This window comes from Hippocampus comes, unplaced genomic scaffold (genome assembly GCF_001891065.2).
Source record: "Hippocampus comes isolate QL1 unplaced genomic scaffold, H_comes_QL1_v1.1 scaffold179, whole genome shotgun sequence".
NCBI lineage: Eukaryota > Metazoa > Chordata > Actinopteri > Syngnathiformes > Syngnathidae > Hippocampus > Hippocampus comes.
Genome location: NW_017804805.1, coordinates 98,637 through 100,483, shown reverse-complemented (window position 1 = coordinate 100,483; position 1,847 = coordinate 98,637). Strand labels below are relative to the sequence as shown.

The 1,847-nt window shown below is 39.9% G+C and overlaps 1 protein-coding gene across 2 annotated transcripts in view; it reads left to right on the top strand.

Moving 5' to 3' along the window:
- top3b (DNA topoisomerase III beta) overlaps nucleotides 1-1,847 on the top strand; it is a 38,890-nt gene that overhangs the window by 19,048 nt on the left and 17,995 nt on the right. For both annotated transcript variants that reach the window (XM_019897469.1, XM_019897556.1), the window contains exons 11-12: nucleotides 514-660; nucleotides 781-954. In XM_019897469.1, coding sequence (XP_019753028.1) covers nucleotides 514-660; nucleotides 781-954 — 321 coding nt within the window. The remainder of the gene's footprint in view (nucleotides 1-513; nucleotides 661-780; nucleotides 955-1,847) is intronic.

The window sequence follows — 1,847 nt, the reverse complement described above, 5'->3', positions numbered from 1 at the left end:
CAGGCCACGCCCCTTCCGCTTTTTTCATCACTCGCCATTGCCATGTATGCTTAAAGCATCTCTGTCCGAGAACATTTTTCGACATACCTGTACCCGCAAAAATGTTCGTATGTACCGTTGTTCGTAACACGAATGTTCGTAAATCGGGGAGCGCCTGTACCTGTATCTGAAGAATTACTTAATGGAGTCTTTCTGGGTCCTCAAGGACACTGGACAAAGCATAAATAACAAAATAAACAATGCATTAAATGCCTGTGAAAAGATAAATTAAAATTAGCAATAGGATGAAGTGAGCAAAGCTAAGCTACAATAAACGGATGAGGTTAAATGGAATAAACTTTTCTCAATAGTAGGTATTGGGTCTGCATCTGTAAAGAGTAATTCACATTGCTTACATTAGGTGGTAAGGGTTCCATCGGCGGTGGCAGATCAGCCGAGAGCTCTGTCCCCCATGTTCGGCTTTCAATAGTTTCCCCCCGCTAATCAGCTCTACTCATTTTTTCTTCTCCAAAGGAAGTGATGGCTGGCGCCTTTATGAGTACATCACAAGACATTTCATTGCCACAGTCAGCCAGGACTGCAAGTATTTGCAGACAACCATTGTTTTCAGCATTGGAACTGAAGCTTTCACCTGTAGTGGAAAAACCCTGATCTCACCAGGTAACTGATTCAACACAGACAATTGTTTTCACCAATGACAGCTGGACTCTCAAACACTTGGCATTTGGGTCTCTTAGTTTGAAAAACCTACCGCAAACACAAAAATGGTTTTATCCCCAGGTTACACAGCTTTGATGCCATGGCAGGGCATCCCTCTTGAAGAAGCCCTGCCTGTCTGTGAAAGTGGAGACATTTTTACAGTAGATGAGATCAAGTTGGTAGAAAAGCAGACGAGTCCTCCAGACTACTTGACCGAGGCTGAACTCATCACTCTTATGGAGAAACACGGCATCGGTACTTCTCAGAACTACCTGTGTGCTATAAATGTTGTTTTCATTCATTTGTGTGACGTTGGCTCTAACAAATAGTAACATAAGCTTTGTTGACGTTGCTAATAATTAAAATTTGTTGCAGAAGCATGACAATAATCTAGTCGCAAAAAGACAACAAATATTACCACAGCGATACTTATTTGACAATCTACTGAACTGTGGAGCATGCAGGTGGCTGCCTTCCACCGTTTTAACTCCTAAAATGCGGACAAGTTTACTTTAAAGTTTTTTTACCTTAACCATAATCCCGTATTGCATTGTTGCCAACGGTACAATCCTGGTGGTTTAAAGTGCATCCTAAATCATTGCGTAAACCAGGGGTGTCAAACTCATTTCACATGGTGGGCCACATACGGCCTGGGTAGATGTCAAGTGGGCCGGACCATTAAAATGATACCATACTTTGCTATAAATAATCAAAACAATATGTCTTTCCTTTGTTTTGGTATAAAGAAGCACAAGAACATTAGGAAAATGTTGAAATTAAATGAACATCTTTTACAAAACATTTCGTGAAGCACCTTACATGTCCTTCGACAAATGTGCAATTTACTTTTATCATTCACATATATGCATTGCAACTGATCCCACTGATTGTACAAACTTTAACAAGTAATTGGTTTTGAAAAATATAGTAATGCACTTTAAGATTAAACGAGATTTATAAAGAAAGGAAGTTTTAAACCATTTACACGTGCATATAAAATCTAAATGTAATCCCTGCCTACACCTTACAAACTAAGGAGCGTGCTATTAAAAGTGTAAATGTGAGAGTGCTATTGATAGCGTCTGCTGTCATGGGTCTGTCTCAGTGATGGACTGAGGCTGCTGTTGTCTTCTTCTCTGATCAAAATA